The sequence below is a fragment of the Loxodonta africana genome, chromosome 2 (genome assembly GCF_030014295.1).
Source record: "Loxodonta africana isolate mLoxAfr1 chromosome 2, mLoxAfr1.hap2, whole genome shotgun sequence".
Taxonomy (NCBI): Eukaryota; Metazoa; Chordata; class Mammalia; order Proboscidea; family Elephantidae; genus Loxodonta; species Loxodonta africana.
In genome coordinates, this window is record NC_087343.1 from 85,835,748 (window position 1) to 85,860,268 (window position 24,521).

Here is a 24,521-nt window from a genome sequence, read left to right on the forward strand (position 1 = left end):
ACCTAGTAGTTTTTGCACAAGGCGTTGCTCAGTTTCCATGTGTTTGATTTTCTTTCCTTGCTTTTTCTGATATTGATTTCTACTTCTATGGCTTTATGTTCAGAAAAGATGCTTTGTAATATTGTGATGCTTTGAATTATGTTAAGGCTTGCTTTGTGGCCTAATATGTGGTCTATTCTGGAGAATGTTCCATGCGTGTTGGAAAAGAAAGTATACTTGTCTGCTGTGGGGTGGAGTGTTGTGCGTATGTCTATGAGGTCAAGTTGGTTGGTTGTGGCATTTAGATCTTCCGTGTCTTTATTGAGCTTCTTTCTGGATATTCTGTCCTTCACCAAAGGTGGTATGTTGAAGTCTCATACTGTAATTGTGGAGCTGTCTATTTCTCTTTTCAATGCTGTTAGAGTTTGTTTTGCATGTTTTGGAGCCTTGTCATTGGATGCGTAAATATTTATCATGGTTATGTCCTCCTGGTGTGTTGACCCTTTAATCATTATATAGTGTCCTTCCTTATCCCTTGTGGTGGATTTTACTTCAGAGTCTGTCAGAAATTAATATTGCCACTACTGCTGTTTTTTGATTGTTGTTTGCTTGGTATATATTTTTTCCATCCTTTGAGTTTGAATTTGTATCTTTAAGTCTAAGCCATGTTTCTTGTAGGCAGCATATAGACAGATCATGTTTTTTTTTATCCATTCTGCCACTCTGTCTCTTCATTGATGCATTTAGTCCATTTACATTCAGTGTATGAGTTTAGTGCTGTCATTTTGATGTATTTTTATGTGTGTGTTGTGGACAGTTTCTTAGTTCCAGTTAATTTTCTGTGCGGTCATTTTTCTTTATGTTTTTTTTTGTCTTTTTCATTGTTGTTGATTTTGTATTTGCTGAGTATTTACGATTTTCTTGTTTTTTATTTTGGTGCGTACAATTGTGGTTACCTCTGTTTTCCTAAGTTTAAAGCAATCTTTTATTTCTTTATATTACCTTGACTTTCTCTCCATATGAAAGATCTATGACTACATTATTTTGTCCCTCTTTTTTGTTTTAACATTATCATCTTTTACATATTGACATCTCTGTTTTTCTATTTTCAATGTTTTAGCATTGATTTATTTGTGACTTCTCTGTCTGGGTTCATATCTGGTTTTTCTGTCCTGTGTTCTAGTCTTTGGCGGTTATCTGATGTTATTGATTTTCTAACCAGAGGACTCCCTTTAGTATTTCTTGTAATTTTGGTTTGATTTTTACCAACTCCCTAAATGTCTCTTTATCTGGAAATGTCCTAATTTTGCCATGATATTTGAGAGACAGTTTTGCTGTATATATAATTCTTGGTTGGCAATTTTTTTTCCTTTAAGGCTTTATATATGTCATCCCACTGCCTTCTTGCCTGCATGGTTTCTGCTGAGTAGTTAGAGCATAGTCTTATTGACTCTCCTTTGTAGATGACTTTGTGTTTATCTCTAGCCACTCTTAAAATTCTCTCTTTGTCTTTGGTTTTGGCACGTTTGATTATGATGTGCCTTGGTGACTTTATTTTGGGATCTACTAAGTTAGATGAGCTTCTTGGATAGGTATCTTCTCATCTTTGATGATATCAGGGAAGTTTTCTGCCAATAAATTTTCAACAATTCTTTCTGTATTTCCTTTAACCACCTCCCCCCCTCATTCTGGTATTCCAATCACTTGTAGGTTATTCTTCTTGACAGAGTCCCACGTATTTCTTAGGGTTTCTTCATTTTTTTTTTTTAATTCTTTTATCTGGTTTTTCCTCAAATAAGTTGGTGTCAAGTCCTTTATCTTCAATTTCACTATTTCTGACTTCCGTTGCTCCAATTCTGCTCCTGTGACTTTCTGTTGAGCTGCCTAATTCTGATATTTTGTTGTTAATCTTCTGGGTTTCTGTTTGCTGTTTCCCTATGGATTCTTGCAGATGTTAAATTCGTCATTGTGCTCTTCTGTAATCTTCTTAAGTTTCTCTACTGCTTTGTCTGTGTGTTTCTTGGCTTGTTCTGCATTTTGCCTGATCTCCTTCCTGACCTCTTGAAGAGTTCTGCATATTAATCTTTTGTATTCTACTTCTGGTAATTCCAGGAAGTTATCTTCATTTAGAAGATTTCTTGATTCTTCATTTGGGAACTTGCTGAAGTCATCATGTCCTGCCTCTTTATGTGATTTGATACTGACTGTTGTCTCCAAGCCATCAAGAAGTTATATTTATTTATTTTGTGTTTGCTTGCTGTGTCCTAGCTTCTTATTTTGTTTTGATATGCCCAAACAGTCTGCTCGTGTGAGCTGGTTTGATTATTGGTGCCTTTGAAGCTCTAACGTCCTTTCACCAGATGGTTAGATCTGCTACTAGGTATGTGAGCCCAGTAGTCTGTTTACTTGTCTTATATGGGTTCAGCTCTGGTGTCCAGGTAGTAGGTCACCAAGTGTGTGGTACAGGCTCTCACCTACTGTCCTAGATGGGAAGGGGTGATTGGAGTAGGCCCAGGTATCTGGTTGCAGTAGGCGGTTATGTGCTGAGAAAGGCAGGAGGCTGACAGCTGCCCCTCAGTGTCTGGGAGGAAAGTGTGTCCCCTAGAGTGTGTATGTGGGTGGGTTTTGTAGCCAGACTATGGGCACCCAATGCTGTTGGCTGTAAGGACTGGGAGGCAGCACTTATTCTTTGATCTCTGTTGCAGGTGGCTAGGTGGTGTGGTTGGAGCCACCAGTCCTGAGGCCCCTGATATGGGTAGGTGAGGACCCTGCTTAATGGGCAGAGTGGTGTCAAATGTCACGAACCTGCCACTCCACCATATAGCTGATACAGTGAAGTTAGGCTTCAGGTATATACACAGTTATACTCTACTAAAGAGAGCCTACACTGTTGAAATGGGCCCACACAGGTCTATGCAGGGGTGAAAGGCATTCAAAGTCCAGGGACCCTTATGCCTGTGCCTAGGCAAAGGAGTTGTGCCTGCCCTGAGTTCCTGGCTTAGGGGAGCTGGCATATTATTTTTTTCCTGTTTGTTAATTTGTTCCCACTCCCAGGCTTGGAGAATGGCTCAGGTTGTGTGACAGGTCCTACTTTCAGCCCAGAGGAAGCAGCAATTGCTGAAGCCAGCCCAGACCAGGTACAGGGAGGTGAGGGAGTGGGTAAGTGGGAGAGAGGTTCTTCCCAGATGGGATGTTTTTTGATCCATGCAGCAGGTTAGACACCCATAATTATCTTTTGATGATTGAGTGCTGATTTTCACTAGTTATGGAGGCTTGAGTAGATTCTCCACTGCTTGGTCTCTCCCAGTGTGGAAAATGGGCTTCAAATGCTACTGCTTGCCTCATCCCATGGTGCATGGCAGCTGATCCAGCCTGCAGGGTGCCGGTTCCCACTGGGTCAGGTCTGGCAACTTCTTGCTGCTTCTGAACCACCTCTCCCTCCCCTTGCCACTCAGTCTGATTCTTCAACTTTGCCTTTGATGTTTAGGGCTCCTAGATTGTCATACAGAATTGATTGACTTGTTTTTTCAGGTCTTTGTTGTAAGAGGGACCACCGGAAGCATCTGACTACTCTGCCATCTTGGTCCCCATGTCACTTCTTTCGTGAACCCCAGTACTGTATGCAGAGTCCTTAAAAATCTGGCTGATGACATGTAAAAAAAAATTATAAATGCTGGATTTTTTATATTTACAAAACTCTGGTTTGAAAGAATGAAAAGATTTCCTACATAAGGTTAATCCTTATAAAACATAGCTTTCATTCTCTTATAGTTCTAGCCCCAGAAAATATAATAAATTACTATTGCCTATAGAATAAAGTTTATTTTATATTCTAATAACTTTCGAGATTCTTTAAAACCCGATAAATGAATTTAGACAAACTTATAACCAAAAAGTTGGTGGTTTGAGTCCACCCAGCAGCTATATGGGAGAAAGACCTGGCCATATGCATCTGTAAAGATTACACCCTAGAAAATCCTATGGGCCAGTTCTACCCCATTGTATAGGGTTGCTATGAGTCGAAGTCGACTCCATAGCACCTAACAACAACAATGAAAACAGTGTCCATTTCCTTAGGGGTTTGGGTTCTTTTTCCACTCTAGGACTTTCACCAAAGGATCATGTGTAGAAGAATCACCAGACAAATGAGAATCAAGGACCACTTTATTAATCTGGGCACACCCTACCTCCCAACTATATGTGAAAATGTAGGCTGGACTTGACTTTGAAGAGGAGTATCTTATCTCCCTTGAATCTGGAGCTTCAAAGCCACCCACTCAGTCCCTGCAAAAACAGCGAGGCTGAGGCAAACAAGTCTGTTAGTGAAAATAGCTCCATACACATAAGTCCTTCGAGTGTAATAACTCATTTATCCCTCACCACAATCTCTGAGGCAGGTATGGCAATTACCTACATTTTTAGATGAGAAAACCAAAGCACAGAAAAATTAAGTAACTTGCCCAAGATATGTAAGCTAATAAAGGGCATTACTGGGATTTGAACCCAGGGAGACTGGCATTAGAACCAAGAGTTAACCATTGGGATCAGCTGCCTCTTCATGATGGCTGCTTGCTTGCTCACCTAATTGGAGGTGCACCTGAGAGAGAAAGGTGGTTGTATATTGTTTTTCAAAGCAGTGACCCCACTCACAGAGGAGACTAGTCCAGTGAATGTGAAATGCTAAGCAAGGAGAACAGATATTTCTTTACTATGTGGAAAAGGATGAATAAGTTGGAGATGTGAATGGGAAAAGCTGTATTTGCCTGCATTCTTTGGCCCTGGCAGTAATGGAGAGGCTCTAGAAGTCTCAACCTTCCCCAGTACCATCAGCAGAAGACCACTTCTCATATTTGCCAGTCTTCTCACACTTACTCTTTCCATCTTCTGGACCACACTTCTTATTTGGGATGCTCCACTTCAAAGTCTATCAATTCTCTAGGATATATCCTTTGGGAACAACTCCAATGCATTTTGATCTGTTTGTGTATTGAACTCCTATAGCATTTATTGTCTCCATCTATAGTAAACATTTCCTCATAGGTCAAAATTAGAATTCATGACCTGATGCATAAGACCAGCTGTCTCATATCTGTGATATTCTCAAAAAATGAAGGATGATGGTTGCCATTTTCATGTAATTTATTTTAGCACTTTGATGCATCTTGGGCTGTTATTTTATCTTGCATTGTTATTTAATTGCTTTATGGGTGCCTAAAATTTTTTTAATTAGCTAAACCATAATCTACTTAAGACCAGGTAGTGCTATATATATATATATATATATATATATATATATATATATATAAAATACGTATATGCCTATTGAACCAGCATGACACTTTTTAAAATAAAGTGCTTGATAAATATTTAATGGTTGATCCTTCACTTCTTTCCTTTCTCTCACTTCCTCCATTCCTTTTTGCTTTCTTTTTTGTAGCCCCTCCTGTCTATCAGCAGCCCCTGCTGATGTAAAGATTAGAAATAGAATAGAAATGTCAGGACAGCACCTAGGACCATTACAAAATTCAAGGGCAGAAAAGAACTGTGTAGAGTTGGTGATTTTTGGAAATTTATTTTCTGGACGTATCTATCGCCTGTACAGGTTTCAACCCATCTCTTTCTCCTTTATATGTGGAAGGTAGACTTCTGTGTCAGAAAATATAAAAATAAGTAAAAAAATAAACCTCTTCATAGCCTTTCATCTATTCTTGAAAATCTCTATGAACAGAGCAACCCAAAATTCATAGAGTTTTATGTACCAAGATGTTATAAAGAATAAGTGAAAACCTTCTAAATGCTTCAAAAGTAGACAAATAACTTTTAAGAGAACTGTAGTATACCCTCTTTTTCAATGTCCACAGGCTTTATGATGCTTTCTGCATTTTTAAGTAACATAGAAAAAATGTGCAGGTTATCACGCAGCCTCAAAAACACTGGGATAACATTCGCATATCCAGCATGAGCTCAGCTGTATTCAGATGGTTTTAGAAAATGGATGGGATTGAAATACTTCAAATTTTAACAATCTTTGGATAGTGGTGAGATATGAATGACCTTCCCCCTCTAATTTTGCTTTTTGGTGCTTTCTATGTTTATATGATGTGTTCGTGTTATTTTCATAGGTAGAAAAAGTAAGCTTTTTCAGAAAAATTGGAGTGTACATAGTGGGCAGACAAAAAACATGGTATTTGGCTTTAATTTTCCCAACTAAAAAAATCAAATGCATAAAGAACAAAATAAAAGCGTGTGTTATATACTTCTCAAAGGAAAATAAGAGTGGGGCGTAACCTAAATTAAAGACACACTACTCTGGAGAATTTGAGAGAGAGTTAGTTTTTTGAGCATTTTGGGAGAAATCTCAAAAACATAGCCAGTGCACTTTGCATGTGCCGATTTCCTTCCCTAGGGCTGAAGTTTGGTATTCTTGTCTTCCCTGATGCTTGGAGATTTGAGACTATCAATTTCTTCTTAGTGTCTGACAACTATAAGCTCTCAGCTATCAGCAAATGAGGTAAAAATGTATTTTTAATATTAAAAGTCTTTTTAAGGAAAGAGGCCCAGCAAAAACATCATTAATAGTTCACATTCTGGCAAAACCAGTTAAGCTCCCTTCCTAATCCTGTTCCTATGGTATTTAATAGCCAGGCAAGTCCGCCAGATGTGCGCCAAGTCGTTTTATTTACGTGTTTCCAGCAATTCACTGTATATTTTTCTACTTATAAATAAATGCATACTAAATAAGCCTCTTTTTCACATTGCTAGCCTCTAGCATCATATTTGTTTGTTTTGAAGCATGAACATGTCTAATAGGCCCTGAATGTTTTTCATATCTTTACCACGTACAGGACTATTTGTGTTTATATCTTTAAAATGTATATGCTTATACGGCTAATTTGAAAAAAATGTATATAATGTGTGAATATGAAGATAAAAATTATGCAGGGTAATTTTAACGTTGTGGTATGTTTCCTTCCATGTATTTTTATTATTTTTTCGAAAATGTTGCCAATGCTAGTTTTATCCTCTGGCTTGCTTATATTATATTGCCTGTCCCATTTATGTTGGTACATGTCTTAGGCTGGGTTCTCTAGAGAAGCAAAACCTGTAAAGCGTATATATATATATACATATATATATATGTATATATATATGTATATATATATATATATATTTAGTTAGAGACTTATATCAAAGTTCTGACTCACGTGGTTGTAGAGTCTGGAACATCCCAAGTCCATGGGCCAGAATAGAGGCTTCTCCTGATTTACACAGCTGCTGGGACTTGCAAACCCAAGATTGGTGGTCAGAGAGCAGGACTTTTGCTCACAGACTGCACAGATTGATGAATCCCAACATTGGCAGGCAAGACCACAGGTAAGCTGCTAGCTCAAGTCCCAAGAACTGGAGGTCAGAAGAATAAGAGCGAGCTGCAGGATCCAGCGCAACCAAAAAGCCCACGAGCCTAGCCACTTACATTCAATGCAGGCCACACGCTCAAGGAAACTCCCTTTCCAACTGACTGGCTACTCACAGCAGATCCCATCGGGGGGTAATCACAACATCATACAACTGCCAAACCACCGAGAATCACGGCCTAGCTGACTTGACGTACAGCCTTAACAATCCCAGTACATGCAGATCTAACTTGTTCTTTTAAGGTACTTATTCCAGAATGTGAGCATGCTATGGTTTATTTAGCTATTCTTTCATTGATGGACATTTAGGTTGTTGCCAATTTTTTTGCTATTAAAACAATATCGCAGTGAACATCCTTGTGTGTGCTCTTTGAGCACTTGGGTGAGTGTTTCTTTCTGGAGTGGAATTACTTAGTGATGGGGGTTGCTCTTTACATTTCTTTATTTACTGTGTATCTCAGTATATTTCTCTATCCATTTACAAACATACATATTATATAAAAATAAATATGACATATATTTATTTTTCTTTTAGAGTAAAAGATCAGTTCATTACCCCTGTTGCTTAAAATCTTGCATTTTTCACTTATTGACATAATATTGACGTCTTTCCATGTCACATTTGCAAAAGGGATACAGTGTTACAGGTGATCTGAACTCTTTAATACCATTCCCACAGATGCCTGGAGGTATGACCCTGAATTTGTCTCCTAACAACCCAACTTATAAAAACCTTTCTGTTTTGCTATAATTTTTTTAGACTTAAGGAAAATTGCAAGAGTAGTATAAAGAACTCCTGTATTTCCTTTGTCCGGATTCACTAGTTAGAAACATTTTGCCCCTTTTGTACATGTTCTCTTTTTCTCCCCTTCCCTCTTGTTCTTTTTATGAACTCACCGTTTTTTGCTTGATCTTGGTCACTTGGTCATGGTGGTGTCTGCCAGAGTTACCCACTCACTATAAGCTAATTTTTCTTGTGTAATTAATAATAATTTATGGAGATATTCATCCATGTTGTTGTATGTATAAGTAGTTTTTTTTTCTTCTTTCTTGCTGAGTAGTTTTCCATTGCCTTAATCTACCACAAATTATTTATTCACCAGTTAATGGACATTTGGGATTTGTTAGACATAAAAGCGTATCTCTTAGGTCCCCTTCAAAGAAAGATTTCCTTCCAGGCTGCAGAAAGTATGGTCAGCAGACAGCCTATCGTTGTCAGCTCCTTCAGAGTCTGCCTCAGCTACGGAGAGCTGTCTGCCTCAGTTGCAGAGGTCATGCCTTTTCTGAGACGGCCCAAATTCAGTGACTGGGTGAGTTGGTGGTATAAAAACCCAACCATTTTGGTCTGAGGGGAGCAACTCTGACAGGCAATTTTTACTCTTTTCCTCCATGGCATCTACCCCTGTGACATTGAAAACCTCTTTCTCAGCTCATGCCTATGACTGTATGGGGGATCCTGTGTACCTAGATGAAGGTGGAGGAAGAAGCCCAAGCTCAGGTTGTGGATGGGTCAGCCCAATAGTCCTAAAGGGTGTGGCAAGGGAAAATCCTCCCAATGGGCAGAGCACCAGGTGGTGCACCTGGTCATCCACTTTATGTGGGAAGAGAAGTGGCCCGTATAAACTCATGGGTAGTGGTGAATGGCATGGCTGGTATCAGGGCCTGGAAGGAAAAGGATTGGAAATTTGAGGACAACAAGACCTGGTAGAGGCATGTAGATGGACATGTAGGAGTGGATGCAAAACATGAAGATCTCTGCAGTACCCGCCAGAGAGTTTTAGTGACTCTGGATTCTAGTATTTTCCTCTAAGGGGTATTCAAGTTTTTGTTCTAGTAGGCAATTTATTTGGCGCTAAACAGTCAAGTAGACACAGTGACCTGGCCACTTAATGTCAATCAATACCTGTCATTGGCCACCCAGTGCTGACACAATGAGCACATGAACAAAATGACCATGGTGGCAAAGATGGACTTCTACTTACCAGGGCTGATCTAGGTAGTGTTGCTGCTGAATATCCAACCTGCCAACAAAAAGTTCAACACTGAACCTTCAGGTGATACTATTCCCCAAAGAGATCAACTGGCTTCCTTGTGGCAAATTCACTTCATTTACTCCTTTATTTGCAAGAGCTGTCTTTAATCTGAGTTAATTTTTTTTTTCATTTCAAATGTTATATTGTTCAGTTCTGGAATTTCCATTTGGTCCTTTTCTATTGTGGTAAAATATATGTAACAAAACAACATTTCAACATTTTTTTTATAGTACAATTCGGTAACATTGATTACATTTATCATATGGTATAACGATCATTAGTCTCTATTTCCAAATTTTTCCATCATCCTTAATAGAAAGTCAGTGCTCCTTAAACAGTAGCTCTCCCTTTTGCCATCCTGTAGTGATAACCACTAGTGAACTTTGGCCTCTATTTGCCTCTTCTATATATTTTGTATAAGTGGGATTATACAATATTTGTTCTTTTGTTTCTGATTTATTTCTCTTAGCATAATCTTCTCAAGATTCATCCATGTTGTAGCATGTATCAGGACTTCGTTTCTCTTTACAGCCAACTAGTATTCCATCATATGTGCATACCACATTTTATCTTTTCATTTGGTGGCGGACGTTTAGGTTATTTCCACCTTTTGACTGTTGTGAGTAGTGCTAAGATGAACAATGGTATATATTTATGTGTTCCTGCTTTCAGTTCTTTTGGTTATGTACCTAGGAGTGGGATTGTTGGATCATATGGTAATTCTACATTTAACTTTTTGAGGAGCTGCATTTGGTCCTTTTTTATAGTTTCCATTTCTTTGCTGAGGTCCTCCACCTGTTAAAAAATAAAGATATCACTTTGAGGACTAAAGTGCAACTGACCCAAGCCATCGTATTTTCATTCACCTCATATGTTTGCAAAAGCTGGACAACGAGTAAGGAAGACTGAAGAAGAATTGACGCCTTGAATTGTGGTGCTGGCAAAGAATATTGAACATATACCATGGGCTGCCAAAAGAACGAACGAATTTGTCTTAGAAGAAGCGCAACCAGAGTGCTCCTTTGAAGCGAGGACGACAAGACTCTGTCTCGGGTACTTTGGACATGTTATCAGGAGGGACCAGTCCCTGGAGAAGGACATCATGCTTGGTAAAGTAGAGGTCAGAGAAAAAGAGGAAGGCCCTCAACGAGATGGACTGACACAGTGACTGCAACGATAGGGTCAAGAAAAACAATGATTGTGAGGATGGCACAGGATAGGCAGTGTTTTGTTCTGTTATGCGTAGGGTTACTATGAGTTGGAACTCACTCGACGGCACCTAACAACAACAATTCATTACAACTTTCTTTTCCTTTGTCTTTGTACATATTTATAATAGCTGCTTTAAAGTCCTGCCTACTAATTCCAATATATGGGTCACCTTTTTCTCTAGCCTCTGGGTCACATTTTCTTTTCATGACTAGTGCTTTTCTGTTGTGTACTGGAAATATTGGATGACATATTTTAGAGACTCTAGATTCTGTTATTTTCCTCTGCGGAGTGTTCATTTGTTTTATAAACAGGCAGTTTACTTGGCTGACTCAAACCTGAAACTCTGTCTTCCCTGTAGTGGGCAGCACAATGCCATGAAAGTCTTTCCCTCTTAAAAGGCACTAATTACTTGTTTACTCAGACATGAATTTTCTTTTACTTCCATGTTGGTAAGTTGTCATGTTATAAAAATTGAGATATCAAACAGAAAATTTAGGACAGCAGGCTAACAGACATTTCTATGCATCCTCTATTGCACGTCTAAATGCTAAAAATTTAGATTATGTTACAGCTACTAAGGAATTTTGGTAGTTTAGTATCTTAGAGGCAATCTGGTTCTGTTTTCCAAGGGTGAGAATCCCTTTCCAGGCACCCCTGAGAGATGGCCAACTGGCGTAGGCATCCCATACCACTTTTAGAAGGGTCTTCCAAATCTCTAACTTTAACCCTTTATTCCTACTTGTGTCTCCTGAAGCCACATGGAATAAATCTATCTCAGTCATATTTTCCCTTGGCCATTTTTGGGCTTTACTTTGGTCCTCCTTTGAGAGAGCACCCCAAGATTTTTTGGTTTTCATCAGCAGAGGAACTCTAACACTCATTCACGTCTCTGTGGGAGTATTCTCCCCTCTGCTAAGTGGTACTAACTACCCTGGTGTTAGCAGCACACGTGTTCATTGTATTTTGCATAAATGAGAATTTGGTTGGCAAATGAAAAACAATTAACACCAATTTGTTGAAATAATAATGTGATGAAGACAGCATGAGGGAAGGTTTTGGAGGTTTCTTCCTTTAGAACCAGTGAAATTAAAGAGTTTCCGGATCAGTTCCCGGGAGGCCGAGATAGGATGGCATTGGAATGGTGATGAAGTTTAGTTACGTCACCTTAAGAAAACACTGTGACAGTGGAGCTGAATTCACTGAGTTCAATCAGCGGCTCTGAGGCAGAGCAGAGTTAGACATCTCTTTTCTAAAGATAATGAGTAAATGGGAGGGGTTGGGCGTGGGGTGAAGCCAATAATGTAAATCATACATTATCTTCCATCAGTCCTTTCCTGTGTGGAGTGGTAATACAAGAGAAGGCCGAGAACGTGTATAAGAATTTAACAAAACATGAGAAGCAACCATTGTCTTTCCCTGCAAGTTGGGGACAATGTCTTAAGTCAGCATATCTCATGCCTCTGTTTTCATGAGTTTTTGGTATGCCTGGTGATTTATGGGGACTCCAATCCCTTGGTTGACCAAGTTTCTCTGTTCCAGTTTTACATGTTTGCCTTTCAAAGATCTGAAGACTAACTAACTGTATCAGTTTCTTTTAGCATTCTTAAAATGACAGGTTTTCTGATGCTTTGTTATCCCTGTCACTCTCCAGTGAGTGCAGTTTAATTCGACTCCGTTCTTCATGAAATTTGGACGTCAATCTGAACATATTTTTCCAGTTGTGGCAGAAGCACAGGGAGAGGCAGTTAAACCCTTACTCCTTGAGCTGGAATCTAAGTTAAATTCACTTCCATTAAAATATGTACAATAGAAGAATATATTCTGAGGCAGTTCTTAAAAGCTGATATTATAGCATCGTATGGATTTTATGTATGCAAATGCTTGGCTTTATTCATGTTTTCAAATTAATGCTCTATTTTGTTGGCTTGTGTTGAGATGAATCGTTCAGTGAGCTCTTGCATGTCACTGAAACATCAAAATACAATCTCCTCTTCAAGCCTTTGGCAGAAGAAGAAATCTTTTCATCGTGACTATCAAAGAACCATCCACACAAACACACACAAAATGCACAGAATCAAAACAACCAATAAACAACTACAGCAACAAAAACAGTATGACCTCTTCATAATTACCAAGCACCTGGTGTGCTCGTTCATAATTTTAATACATAATTTTCTTCTTGTTTTCTTCATGTGCTAGCACTTTTACTAGAGGAAAGCAGGGAAACTGCAATTACCCAGTTTTGCAGATCTGGAACAAGTGTAGTGTCTGGGGTCATAGGTAGACTCGTGGTGACTGGTTCCCAGGTGAGATCTGGCAGTTCTACCACTGACAGCAGTGACGAGACACACTTCATGCTTTTCCAAGCACTTTGATGTGTGTTATTGCATTTGAGCCTCACCTTGGGGATTAGTAGGAAAGGTGGCCTTGTTGCCACTTGAACTGAGAACAAACAGCACAAAGAGGAGCTTGCTGGAGTTCACATGAATCCCTGAGGCAGGGTGAGAATCCTGATGTCCTGCCTTCTAGCCTGGGACTCCTTCTCTTGAACCACACTGCCTGCTCTGATGCTGAGATCAGAGTCTGTTGTGACTCTCTGAAGTTGGCTTGTGAAGGTGCCCAAGGCAAGGTCTTTGAATCAGGTGTTGAAAAGGAAGTGGAGGGGGAAAAAGCCTTCAGCCTCTTAGATCTTTATTCCTAAGAAAGCCTGGAGGGGTAGTAGTATGATTTTATGTATGTTTTACCAATAAAAATGAATCTTAACATATATCCATGATATGAAAGACGGAGTCTATGAACCAGTTGGAAATTCAGTCTCCCCTAAATTACACAAAATCTTCTTTGGTGACTCTGAGATAGAGCAATGGAAAAGAAATGATCCCAATTTATTAAAAACAGTCACAGAGGCAGGAGAGTGAAGTGCTTTCTCTCTTAGAAACCAAAGGAGCTGGGTCAAGGGTAAAGCTTTAAACTTTTCCTGTTCAGTTAGTGCCCCACCAGCTGATGCGATCGTGACCAGATGCCATGGCCAGAGACACCCCTTACAAGTAACATTTCAATGATAGGAAGTATGAGGGAGTAAGAATACCAAGTGGAGAAGGAGAGGGAATGGTATCAAGAAACATTGTATTCCCCTTCTTTATGCTCACATTGGAATCCCTGGGTGTTGCAAACGGTTGCAGGTTCAAGTCCACCCAGAGGTGCCTTGAAAGAAAAGGCTGGCAGCCTACTTCGGTAAAGTCAGCCATTGAGAGCCCTGTGGAGCACAGTTCTATTCTGACACACATGGGGTCGCCAGGAGTTGGAGTCAACTCCATGGGAGCTGGCTGGGTGGTATGCTCACCTTACTATTATTTTCAGTTTGTTTTCTCTTATCTCTCTCTCACATGCCAGGGTAGTGGCTGCAAATCAGATTTAGAGTGATCTCTCTGTGCCTCTAGGGCTCAGGGATAGGATACTTTTCTCTTATAGAGGTCCATCCCCGTACCAGGAAAACAATGAAACTCCCATGTGTGTTAAAGATAGCTCAGTGTCAGTTTAGGTGAGTTTTGAGATATGTAAAAGGTTAAATTTCTCAGAATCAAAATTAGTAATAGGGAACATAAAACTCAGTTTCATCAGTACATCAAATGTTTAAGATAGATTTAATTCCCATTTTACAAGCTGTTACAGAAAGAAGAAGAAAAGGGAGGAAGGAGAAGGAGGCGGAGGTAAGAAATAATAGAAAGGAAGAATAACATGGTCACATACTTTACTATTGCTTTTTAAGTTCACCTTGACTGGAGAATTGCTGTCCATGGATTATGTCCATCTCTGCATCCTGAAATGGTTGGAGTCTTCCCTCTGAATGGGAAGGCTCGTCATAGCAACCCTTGGGGGTCTTGGGGAAGAAACATGCTTTAGGCAACAGAGTGGTGCTCAGTGGTATTGTTCAAATACCTGGGGAATAGCGTGAAATCCAGCTTGAAGGCCTGACTCCAGACCTGGTTGGGATGGAAAGTTACACCTGGTCTAGAGCTGTGATGTGGTCCCAGAGGCGCTGCCACCCCAGGCAACTGTGTTCCGGTGATCACTAGTCCACTGTGTGAGTTGAGATGAGGCTTGGAGCCAAGGGTGATTTGGAACACATCCGTTTCTTTTTCCAATCAGCGTAAGACTTGTGGGTCAGAAATCTGGCAACCCAGAGGAGAAGACTGCAGCGAGTTCCTGCGAGGTGCCTGCATCCCTCCCTGGCAGGAGCTGTGGAAAGAGGGTTTTCTCTCCTCAATGGCTGCAGAGGGAGGGTGGGCATATCTGCAAGGGGCTAAGCTTTAGTTCTCTTATTCCAAAACTGAAAAATTTGAAGAACATATGTAGTGATTTAAAACCTTGCAGTACCATCCAAATAATAATACTTGTGGACCAGCATTTTTTTTTTTTAAATGAAATGATTTCTTCTGCTATATGCTTTTGAGAAAACCCAAAATGGTTTTTAATCTTAATTTGAACATCACTGATTTGACCATCATTTACTTTCTATGGGCATATAAGTAATGTTATAAAGACCTGGCACATGGTTTCCAAAATGGAATAAATATTTTTACTGTTGGTTATATAGCTGTATGTGTTTATTGTAAATGATTCATACGGTACAGAAATGTAAAGAGTGGGAGTGGCCCCCTAATACTATCCCTTAGAAATTGCCGGTTAGCTATAAATTTGTTTCTAACTTTTAGAAGTTTAAGAACCAGCCTTTTAATTGACCCTTTGTTCTCATATTGGGTTTCATTTGTTCCCTCTACAAAAACACATAGTATAAACAGCAGCAAACCTCATTATAATACAAATCAGAAAACTAAAAATGAAAATTCATATAAGGCTACCATGAAGAACTGGACACTTACATATCCTAAATTAATTCATTATGTTGTCTTTCTGACATTTTATAGTCATTGTGGGTAAGGGGTAAAAATCCGTGGTGAATCTGCTGATCTATGGTATCTCTTACTGTTGCTGAGTAGGGTTTGTGAGATCATTGTAACATACTGGTTTTCCATGACTTCAACCATCTTTTTATTCTCTAGAGCGATTCATCTTTTCTAAAATCTCCGTACAATTCTCTTATCTTCTCTTGATAGCTGAGATATAACTGTATAGTCATGAAATTGTCATGTGTGAGTGGTTGAAGCAAGTTTACTAGACTAACTATACCTTGTGTTTCTTTACTGCTTATCATCCATTCACCAGACATGGAGGGCTTTCTCTGTGCCTGGCATAGTACTAAGAATGAGGGTACAAGAGGGTAAGGCTGGCAGAGCAGAGAGACATGTATGGGCAACTCTAAGGGAGTATGAAGAAAAGGGTACACAGGGCTATTGAAAACCAGAGGAGGAAGTGACTGCTTTTTGCCAAAGAGTGCCAGGAAAGGCTTCTCAGATGAGTGACATTTCAGTGATGTAAGACTTCCAGGTTCCATAAGAATTTGACCAGTGAAGAAGGGGCTGGGAATGAAGAAGAAACAAAGTGTCTCAAGACAGAGACACACTAATAAAGATGGAATTAACAGCCTGTTGAGTATCTATTGGGTACTAGGAACTGTATGTTGGCTACTTCAATCCTACGAGGCATGTATCATTGTCCTCATTTTGCCAATGACCAATCGTAGTCTCAGAAAGGTGAAATGACTTACTAAGGTCTCATGACTTGTAGCTAGTACGTGAAGGAGTCAGAATTTGTACTCAGGTCTGCCTTACTCTACAGACTATACTCTGTCAGCAGCATGAAGAAGAATATCTTGGTATCTTGGAGGAGAAATATGTTGATCTGACTGGCGTATGAAGTGCATCGGAGGAAACAGGCGGAAATGAGGTTAAAAATGGAGATGGGACCTCCTTGTGAAGGGCATTTTCTGCCTTGGTAAAATTTGGTCCTAGAGGTAAAGCATACCAGCAGAAGTTTGTAAGCAGAGACATGAAAGCTCAGATTTGTCTTTTAGAAAGAGCTGTGGCTGCATTGTTTGGGATGGAAGGAGTTGGGAGAGATTGGAGGCAGCTTGGTATGTGCAAAGAAAATGTTTTTCTAATTTTGACCTAACTTTCTCCTTAAGGTTTCTTCCCCACTGTATGTTGTTATTGTTAGGTGCTGTCTAGACGATTTCAACTCGTAGTGACCCCATGTGACAATGTAAAACTTCTCCATAAGGTTTTCTAGGCTATAATCATTACAGAAGCAGATCACTAGGTGTTTCTCTGGTGGAACTGCTGGGTGGGTTTGAACTGCCAACTTTTCGGTTAGCAGCCCAATGCTTAATCTTTGCGCTACCAGAGCTCCTTAAGTGGAAGGAACAGAACCTCATTTAGCTGAGTCTGGCAAACTAGTAAATTCAGTCTGCTCTAATAATGGAAAAGGTCTCTGCGCCTCACTAAGTAAGATGGTGCTCTGTAAAAAGGGGTTTATGTGTCCTTGAGGGCGTGTGTGTGTGAGTGCGCATGTACGCACGTGTGTGTGTGCACGAGTGTGTGAGTGTGTGTGTGTGAGAGGATGGGCTCCTTGCTGGTGCTGACTTGTGTCTGGTGCTTCTCTGGCTCTGCCCTGGCATTCTGTTGGCATCTACTGCTGAAGTCTGTGATGTTATAACTTTTACTCCATAATCTCTTGGCCTGGTTGTCCTTTTTGCTTACTTGGTCCCATGTTGGCTCTTGCTGGGGCTGCATAGTCACTTGAGGTCTGCGAGTGTCCCTTACCCCAATCCACATCCCTTCACAGTACACTTGGGAACTTTCACACCATGGAGAGGCTAAAGGAGGCTCTGGATAGCTAGACTCGGAACCTTTCCACCTAAGTCAGCTGTGACACCAATTTTACTCTGATGTGGTCACCACCCCATGTTGACATGAGGGAGGAACTCTGAGATGACATCCTCTAGGGTCCCAAAGGAAAAGTAGTACAGAAGCCCCTTTGATTTCTAACCTCTTACCCTTCTCTGGGATTTTACCCCAGAGTGGGGGGAGAACTGAAACACATATCTCTCTCTACCTCTGCCTGCCTTTATCTACCACAGTCACTTATTTCCTCCCACCTATCCTGAAAGGGACAGCGTCCCTCTTGTTTGCCTGACTCACTGGGACTTCACCTAGGTCATCCTGTCCTTACTGAGGGGCCATTAACCCCCACTTTGGATTGTAATGGCAGGTAGGATACAAGGGGAGAGAAAAACCCGCTATAAGGTAAAGGGACATAAGTTGGAAAAAATTGCAAAACTATCTGTTATCCCAGTGATTAAGCTGTTCAAGTAGCCTGGGTAAAGGATAACAAAAGCCAGATCTAAGGCTGCGGCCCCAAGGTTTGGGAGGAGGGGTCAGATTCAAGAGATTCCCAAGAGGGAACATTGGCAAAACCAAATGGATGGGGCTGATAAGAAGGGAGAAGTTGAGGGTGACTTTGGGGTCCTTAACTGGGGCAACTGTTGGATAAAGATGCACTTGACAAAGAAGAGACAAGAGGAGAAGAAATAGTTGTGGGGCCAGTGGGTGGGATGAGGGGTGGTGGTGACGGGGGAAAAGGAAAGAAAGACGGGGAGTTCAGTTTTGGACACATTCGAAATGCTGTCTAATGGGCTGGTACCTAGGAGAGTTTCTGGCTGGAGAAACAGATTTGGGACTAGGTGAGACTACCCAGGTGGAGAAAAGAAGAGAAATTCATTGTCATTTTAATTGTAGAATTTAAAAACATAATTGAGGTCAAGCTTATTACTCTTCCTGACACTTCATCATGACCCCGTACATTGGAGCTTCCCCTCCAAGTTCCTTCAGTTGACAGATCAGAGGTCACAGAATTTCATCAGTGGTGTCTACTGCTACTCTTGATACCCAAGGTGAACTCTAAACCCCCAGGTCTGAGGCACAGATCTAGTTTTTACTAAGTTCCTATCAGAGCAAGGCAAGAATAGACAAAGAAAACTTTTTGATATGTGTATGAGAAGAAGTAATATGCAGGAACACAGAGAAGCAGTGTTTTTTTTTTTTTTTTTTGTAGTTGAGATGAATTTGTTAAACAAACTTCAGGAAACATAAAATGTACTCCTCATAACACGTTCCATCATTGCTATGCCTGAGACATGGTTTAACCTTTGAATGTACTTTGGCCCTCTGTATTCGTAGGTTCCTTATCTGTGGATTCAACCAACTGAAAATATTAGAAAAAAAAAAATTTCCAAAAAGTAAAATTTGAACTTGCCATATCGAGCACTATGCTGAATCCATGTGAATGAAGTGATGTGTGTAGGCATACCCTGAGTAGCCTCCCACCATTTCGCAGATCCTCAGTCTCTCTCCAGCACTCACTGAGCATTGTTTGCCTAATCTATACAGTGCTGTATAGCAACTATTTACATAGCATTTACATTGTATTAGGTATTATAAGTATATGCAAATAGTTTTCCATGGATTTTGGTATCCACGGTGGGGGGAGGGGAATAGTAGGGAGGGTGATCCTGGAACCAATCCCCCATGGATACTGAGGGACAACTATACTCTGCTAATGTAATTACCTGTCTTTTAAAAGTGGCTTTTAATTGGGTTTCCAAGAAGCAACTGCTGTTGAGGTGCCTGTGGAAGCTGTTAGAGAGATTTGGCTGGTTCATTAATTGTTTCCTCTCCCCAGCTTGGGCATTTGGGCTTGGATGGTAGCCAGCAGTTACTGAAATACCATCAGTTATAGGATTGCCCTTTAAGCCATTGCTTTTTTTTTTTTTTTTTTTTTTGTTTTATTGGGTTTCAACTCTTTTCCTCTCAAGTTTAAATTGAGCTTTATTGAATACAGTGCTAAACTCAATTCTTCCCATCCTCAGTGGCCTTTTCTTTAAGCTCTTACCTTCTAGTTTAAAGCGTTTTGTCCTCTGGCTGGACACCAGGTTAAGAACTAAAGACTGCTGTCATTGATGGGGCTCAGGACTGTCTGTGAAGTAGTGTAGATTATTCTACAACCATGGCCTGCAGTCCTCAACCTGCTGATGACTTTTTGTGCAGGAAACATGGGAAATCTCTTGGCCAAATGTTTTTCTCTTGGTAAAATTATGCTGAAAAATCATGCTTCCAGGGCTAGAGATTAATAAGATTTTTGACCCAAAATTTTAAATTCATTTGAAAAAATGAGTACATAACTGCCACACAACAGGACTGGGGGGTGGGGAGGAACAACAGAAAGAACTCTATCTTTGGCTTCTGTTCTTTCTTTCAGACCAACTCTGGGGGACTAGTTCTTTTCATGCCCCAGGTTGAAGTCTTGGGCAGGCCCGGTGTATTTTCTGATCACTGTCATATAATAGGAAACCCTGGTGACGTAGTGGTTAAGTGCTACGGCTACTAACCAAAGGGTCGACAGTTCGAATCCACCAGGTGCTCCTTGGAAACTCTATGGCGTAGTTCTACTCTGTCCTACAGGGTCACTATGAGTCAGAATCGACTCAACGGCACTGGGCTGGGTCATATAATAAAAAGTTCTCTGGTCACAAGCTCTACAAAAAGAGTTGGGGAGTGTTCTCTCTTTAATTACTCTCTGGAAGAGATTATATAGGGTTAGAAAATCTGTTCTTTCAATATTTGGTATAATCCATCAGTAAAACTGTCTGGACTGAGAGGCTTTCTATAGTTGGTAGGTTTAAAAAATATTTTTTCAATTTTTAAAAATGATTTTTGGTCTGTTTTGGATTTCTTTTTCTCTTTGAGTAAATTTTCACAAGTTATAATTTTCTTGGAAAGTGCCCATTTCTTTTCAATGTTTTGTTTTAAATAAACTAATTTTTGGTATTACAGATCCTTTCCATTTTATCTTTGTTTTCTATTTTGTTAACTTCTGTTCTTGTTCTCATAATTACATCTTTCATAGTGACTTTCTTTATCAGGGGTCCCCAAGACCAGCCCCAGGTTCAGTGACTCACTTGGAGGACTCACAGGACTTAGCATCTAGTTGTACTCACAGCTATGATCTATTACAATGTAAGGATACAAAGCAAAATCAGCAAAGAGGAAAGGCTTATGTCCGTGAAGAAAATCTCATACTCTGTTAGGAGGGAAAGAAAAGGAGTTTTAGCGAGGAATAATACAGCTCGAGCTGGGCAATGCTAAGTAAAAATACGAAGCACTCCATCGTTCAAATGGAGAATTGTTGTTTTTAGGTGCCCTAGAGTTTTTTTTTTTTTTTTTAGAGTTTTAGAGTTGGTTCTGACTCATAGCAACCCTACCTACAACAGAACAAAACACAGCCGTGTCCTGCACCATCCTCACAATCCTTGCTATGTTTGAGCCCATTGTTGCAACCACTATATCAGTTCACCTAATTGAAGGGTTCCCTCTTTTTTGCTGACCCTCTACTTTACTAAGCACGATGTCCTTCTCCAGGGACTGGTTCCTCCTGATAACGTGTCCAAAGTATATGAGATGAAGTCTCACCATCTTTGCTTCTAAGGAGCATTCTGGTTGTACTTATTCCAAGACAGATTTGTTCATTCTTCTGGCAGTCCCTGGTATATTCAATATTCTTTGCCAACACCATAATTCAAATACATCGATTCTTCTTCAGTCTTCCTTATTCATGGTCCAGCTTTCACATGCATATGAGGCAATTGAAAACACCATGGTTTGCATTAGGTGCTCCTTAGTCCCCAAGGTGACACCTTTGCTTTTTAGCACTTTAAAGAGGTCTTTTGCAGCAGATTTGCCCAATGCAATGCATTGTTTGATTTCCTGATTGCTGCTTTCATGGGTGTTGATTGTGGATCCAAGTAAAATGGAATCCTTGACAACTTCAATCTTTTTTGCATGTATCGTGATATTACTTATTGGTCCAGTTCTGAGGATTTTTGTTTTCTTTATGTTGTGATGTAATCCATACTGAAGGCTGCAGTCTTTGATCTTCATCAGTAAGCGCTTCAAGTCCTCTTCACTTTCAGCAAGCAAGGTTGTATCATCTGCATATTGCAGGTTGTTAATGAGTCTTTCATCAATCCTGATACCACATTCTTCTTCATATAGTCCAGCTTTTTGGATTATTTGCTCAGCAAACAGATTGAATAAATATGGTGAAAGGATGCGACTCTGGCACACATCTTTCTAGATTTTAAACTATGTAGTGTCCTCTTGTTCTGTTTGAATGACTGCTTCTTGGTCTATGTACAGGTTCCACATGAGCACAATTAAGTGTTCTGTGGAATTCCCATTCTTTGCAATGTTATGTGTAATTTGTTATGATCCACACAGTTTGAATGCCTTTGCATAGTCAAAATACAAGTAAATATCTTCCTGTTATTCTCTGCTTTCAGCCAAGATCCACCTGATATCAATGATGATATCCCTCATTCCACGTCCTCTTCTGAATGTGGCTTGAATTTCTTGCAGTTCCCTGTCAATGTACTGCTGCAACTGTTTTTGAATTATTTTCAGCAAAATTTTACTTGTGTGTGATATTACTGATATTTTTCGATAATTTCTGCATTTAGTTGGATCACCATTCTTTGGAATGGGCATGTATAATTGTCTTGCAGTTGGTTGGACAGGTAGCTGTCTTCCACATTTCTTGGCATAGATGAGTGAGCTAAGGTTGCAGGGGAGGCAAATAGCAGCACTTGGGCTGTGATTATAGGCATGTTGCTTCCTAGAATGGACAATAAAATATTAGCCAGTTCAGTGGTGTAGACTCACGTATTCCTATAGCTTTATAATACCCAGAAAGGGAAAACTTTTGGAAAATATCATGCTAACTTTAATTTATATATAGTCAGACTTCTGCAATGTTCTTTTTTGTGCTTGTATAAAAAATATGGATTATAGTGGGCTTGTAGGTTAAATCTTACCCAAGGGGTGCTAATATGTAGCCCATTATAACCTCTAGGTACAAAGTTATTGCCAATGCACTTGCAATGGTATTACATTTTGAAATATGATTTACATAATGCTGATGCATTTTGTAAACAAATACCCTTTGTAGGTAAATACCATATGGGTATTCTGGTAATTTTGAAAAATAAAAATAAACCTTTTGTGTGTTTTTCTTTCCAGTATTACTTTACTGTCCTTTTTGGCCATGAAGGTCAGAAACCACTGGAGCTGCGCTGTGAGGAGGAGCAGGATGGTAAAGAGTGGATGGAGGCTATTCATCAGGCCAGGTATCAGCTCACATTCTCCTGTGTGACACTTGATTGTCTGGGTCTTGCATTGGGGTTATCACTGCTGGGGTAGTTTTTGGAGCATTTACAGTGATAATATGGGTTTCTCCTTGATAGCTCCTCCTTAGTTATGTATGAGATGATACTTTGAGCTTTTGGTGGTTGTAGTCTAGCTAAAGAGTTGAAAGTAATAGAATAGTAAATAATAAGATAGATAATACCACTTTTGTGGAACTCTTTCTACGTGCCAGGCATTATTTGAAGTGCTTCTCAGTTAAGGAGTTTATTCAAGGTATTAATTCACTTATCCTCTCAACAGTCTATGAGAGGCGTATTATAATTACTCCTTTTACAGATGAGGAGGCTGAGGGCTGGCAAGGGTAGTTTGCTTGCCTGAGGTTGCACAGCTAGTAGGCATGTGCCAGGACAATCGCGATAAGGTTATGGACTCAGCGGGGCCTACATTCATAAAACTGGCACTGTGCTGTCTAGTTATCAAGGAAAATGACAGCCAGCCTGCACTCCAGGGAAATAGAAGAGGGTGACTTCACTTTCCCCTGAGAAATACCAGGAAGGTGGAAAGAAAAGCACACAACCGCAAAAGGAAACAAGAAATCTGAAAGAGGTGCAGGAAGATCTCTCTCTTTTGTTTTTCATATTCAGTTCCTAAATTGGTTCCATTTTTGCTTCAGATAGCTTTATGCTCACTGCCTTTTGCCTGTCCCCTCCTGAGCCAGTTTCTCCCCACTCCACAAATCCCTGCTCTCATCTTGCCCACTGTCGTAGTTAATCTTGTGCTGCTATAACAGAAATACTACAAGTGGATGGCTTTAACAAAGAGAAGTTTATTTTCTCGCAGTAAAGTAGGCTAAACGTGCAAATTCAGGGTGTCAGCTCCAGGGGAAGACTTTCTCTCTCTGTCTGCCTTCTCATCAGTCTTCACCTGGACTAGGAGCTTCTCTGCACAGGGAACCTGGGTCCAAAAGACGAACTCTGCTCCCGCACTGCTTTCTTGGTGGTATGAAGTGCCCTTGTCCTTCTGCTGGCTTCTTTTATATCTCAAGAGATTGCCTCAAGACACAATCCAGTTGTGTAGGTTGAATCCTGCCTCACTAACACAGCTGCTGCCTGTCCTCCATCATTAACATCATAGAGGCAGGATTTACAACATATAAGAAAATCCACAATACCGGGAATCATGGCCCAGCCAAACTGATACACACATTTTTGGGGGCCATAATTCAATCCATGACACCCATCTCCCCATGTCTCAATGACAAAACTTGAGATGTGGCATGTTTTTTACTTCTTCCCCTGACATGCCCGCCCTCCCTCACCTTCTCCTCTGTCCACTCTCATCTCCACCACGTCCTCTCTGAAACTTTCCTCCACCCATAGCCTTCCCTAGCTCCCCCTCCAAACTGAAGCAGCACGTGCATTCTGTACTGCATGGAGAGAGAACACTTAGCCATTTAGTACAATTTAGATTATTTTCTATGTATTTCCTGTGTGTTATTTCTGTTTCCTGAGCTGGATTGCATGCATCTTGGCAACGAGGAGGAGGGTTAGGGTGCATGAGTTTCTGAATGAACTGCAGAGCTAATTACATAGCAGGTGATCAGCTCATATTTTCAGATTAATTATAAAGAGAAGAAGGCTTTTGTTTTGAGTGAACTCAGGCTGTTTTTTAAACCCATGAGACTTTTTCTCCTGTTTTCCTCCCTTCTCCACTCCCTTCTCTTC

At 40.2% G+C, this 24,521-nt stretch overlaps 1 protein-coding gene across 1 annotated transcript in view; it reads left to right on the forward strand.

Moving 5' to 3' along the window:
- RASGRF2 (Ras protein specific guanine nucleotide releasing factor 2) overlaps positions 1 to 24,521 on the forward strand; it is a 170,346-nt gene that overhangs the window by 67,399 nt on the left and 78,426 nt on the right. The window contains exon 5 of the mRNA XM_064279696.1: positions 22,672 to 22,778. Within this exon, the coding sequence (XP_064135766.1) occupies positions 22,672 to 22,778 (107 nt within the window). The remainder of the gene's footprint in view (positions 1 to 22,671; positions 22,779 to 24,521) is intronic.